The sequence below is a fragment of the Vanessa cardui genome, chromosome 10 (assembly GCF_905220365.1).
Source record: "Vanessa cardui chromosome 10, ilVanCard2.1, whole genome shotgun sequence".
Lineage (NCBI taxonomy): Eukaryota > Metazoa > Arthropoda > Insecta > Lepidoptera > Nymphalidae > Vanessa > Vanessa cardui.
The window spans coordinates 3,906,238-3,909,590 of NC_061132.1; the positions used below are offsets into that span (position 1 = coordinate 3,906,238).

Below are 3,353 nucleotides of genomic sequence, written 5' to 3' on the forward strand. Positions count from 1 at the left end.
TGTTACTCAAAACTTCATAACAGTTTAGCATTCGCTGTTGTTGCTAAAGTTTATTGTGTAGTATACGCAATGGTTATGTTGTACTTCAGTAGTTATGAATTTATTTCAACGAAACAATATGGAGCGATTATCATAACTATCCTCAAAATAGTGAGTTTAATTTTTTCTCTAGTCGTGTCAGTGATGAGTGACGGAGAAAATTTTTTCATTTACTTGCAAGCATCAGACAAGGTTGATCCTTTGCGACTCATTGAAATAGGAGAACATAAAGTGCGATTCTGTTTTTCTATATTCATCAGTGTTTTTTTATTAAATTCATTTCGATTTATATTAACATGGCCACACACTTTCAACTGGTTTGGTAAGATAATTCTTTTAACAAACACGTTGCTGTTGTTGTCATTACATTTAAACCACATGACCAGAATGCTGATGTTCGAAATATTGTGGGTTCGCTTGAAGTATCTTAGAATAGCAATGAGTAACTTTGCAAACACTTCAAATCCTGAAAGCGAAACACAAGTCAAATTGTTAAGCATGAAGATGATTGAATATTTACTAATTTATAAGAGATTATTACAAAGTATCAAGAATATTGGCAACGCGCCAAAGTTGATGGTAAGCATATGAAAACAGCGTTAAGTAGACGATATTTAACGTCTTCATGTTTTTGTACGTCAATTCACGAACTGAGTCAGTATTCTTTTTTTAAAGTAAAATATTAGTAAAATTACGTTTACAGACATTTTCACAATGACTAATGACGTGTCACTAACGCTATTCCAGATGGTGATGGCCTTACCGACTTGTTTCATTTCTTTGCTCAGTACGGTTGACGTTGTAAGTCGGGCTGTGAAAACTGACGTAAGTGCTAAAGATTAATTTTATAATTCTAGGACAAGAATTTATAAGATAATATCATTTCGGTATTAAAATGCAATAATATATGTAACAATTTAATTGAACGGTTCAATTAACTATTTTATAGCTAAATATTTTGCGAATGATTTAGGAGATTTAAATATCAATATCGTAATTAAAATTGACATATGTGTAAAATGTTACTTTTCTTTACAGTTCAATGCTATGTATACTATTGAAGTAACTCTTAATATCGTTCTGCCATGTGTTCCGGCTGTTTTTGGGGAATTGGGAAGCGCTGAAGCGGATAACATTAAATCTAATATGATCCGACGATACAGAGTTTGTCGAAGTAAGATCAACGCTTTTATATTGAGCTATACACACATCCTGAATTTGATTTGCATTTGTAAATCCATCGATCTTCAAGCGCAGTCTAGCCTAGCTTGTGTAATTAAAACATGCTAAATGTTCCATTTTCATACTTTTACTCAAACTTTTTCCAGATGACGCGCTGCGCAATAAAATTTTGGACGGAATCAAATTCCTCGAAATCTGTCCGATGAACTTCACCGTCTGGCGCATCTTCGCCGTCAACTTGTCGCTGGTGCTGTCTCTCATCGGCGTGTACACCACGTACACGATTGTGTTGTTGCAATTTCGTAATTTAAAAACTTAAACGAGGAGCAGAGCACGCGTTCTCAGCTTAAGCAAATGTCAGACTTGTCATTTGTAAAGGCCTTGTTGTGTGTATTAGACGAGATATTTAAGAGTGTTCAATTCATTTGAACCTACGTACTTCATAAGACAGTAAAAATAACTCAGCAAAACAAAAAATAATGAACATGAGTTTTGTATTTTATTTACCCCGTTCTGATATAGATATAGGTACTAGATGTGCCCGACCGGCCAAATTTCAAGTTTGTAGGTGGTATAGTCTTTCAGATTTTGCGATTAATCTGTGAGTAGTATTTCGCTTTCATATGTATTGTGCTTTAGTATTCATTAAAATGGGTTTATTTCCTTTATTATAAATAATTTTGTCAAGGTTATGGGAAAATTAAAGGAGAACCATATTGCATTAAAAAATAAATATAATGTAAAACGTAAACGAAACGTCACTGGACAAAAATAGAAAAGACTTATAAGGATTGAAATTTAAAATTTGAATATTATACAGGTAGTGTGGGTGATATATTTGATTCATTAATTTATTTCTCGGCCGGAGTACAGTGCCCGTTGCGCGGTACTCACGATCTCGCTTCGTGGGCTGCCGCCGAGTGGCACTACAAAACAGCAGATTGGGATATGATGCGGTCCTTTCCGGCACCTTGCCCAGGATGGAAAATTTGTTACTCGCCGAATGATCCGAGTGTTGTCGAAGACTATGTCACCGAGGTGGTACTTCAGAGTATTGATTTGTTTCTTTAGGTCCTTCAAAAAGGTGATTGCTAAGGTGAAGACGGAGTACTTTGGCAGAATTAGCGAGAGACTGGGCCTTTCGTTGGGAACACATATATTCTGGTCTCTCACTAAGGCTGTCTTAGGGAATTTTTGTCAACATTATCTTCCATCTCTGCTCGGGAACAACGAGTCATTGGTCCATACCGCGAACGAGAAAGCTGACCTTTTGGGCTCTCTTGTCGCATCCAATTTGACAAGCACAGGCAGTTTGGAACGCAATTGTAGACTGGAATTTAGAAGAATAAAGTAGGTGTGCGTGTGTGCTTCATGAAAGAAATTTGAACAGCAGACATCACGTGTATGAGATGGACTTGAAAGGGATACTTGAAGCAAAAAACAGTCAAGTAATTACGAGACTTAATGTTCCAGTTTTCTGGGTAGAAAACTAAAAGAGTTGGTATACTGCCAAAGTATAAAAAAAGCATATACAACACGATGTAGCCAGAATATTAATTAAGTTATGCAAGAATCTAACGGGTAAATTACTGTTGAGGTGAAACGAAACCAATTTTAATTATTAAAAATTTACCTTGTCTCCACAAAACAAACGTTAATGTAAACAAATAAATACTATTCTGGTATATCTATATCTATATTTGGGTGTATCGGAAATTTAATTGAGTAATAAAAATTAAGTCCGTAATTCCACCTACAGTAAACCTGTACAAATTTTCATGTCAATATGTCGGTACGGGTTATCGTTGTCCAATGGCAATAATGTTTATTATTTGAGTCAATGAGGTCAATTTGAAAAAAATAGATGGTATGCATTCTTAATTTTGCAAAAAAATATGGTCTCTTATGTCTGAGGACACCCTAGTGGTGGTAGTCACTTTCCGTCAGATGAGCCTCCGGCTCATTTGCCACCTATAACATGATGAAAAACCGCAGATTACATTTAGACGCATTACATGATTTCTGGAAGACTTGACAAAATGGCCCTTTATTCGTTCGTCCTATTATTGTTAACAATTGTAAAATAACCTATTAAAGATTTAGGATATTACGATAATACGTGATAAATAATC

General features: G+C 35.2%; 1 protein-coding gene across 1 annotated transcript; it reads left to right on the forward strand.

The window, feature by feature from the left end:
* Positions 1-375: 375 nt before the first annotated feature.
* On the forward strand, positions 376-1,646 carry LOC124533301. Its single transcript, XM_047108520.1, has 3 exons — positions 376-864; positions 1,078-1,213; positions 1,368-1,646. Exons 1-3 carry the CDS (start codon positions 754-756, stop codon positions 1,538-1,540), a joined length of 420 nt encoding a protein of 139 aa, XP_046964476.1. The 5' UTR covers positions 376-753; the 3' UTR covers positions 1,541-1,646.
* The last annotated feature ends 1,707 nt before the right edge of the window (positions 1,647-3,353 follow it).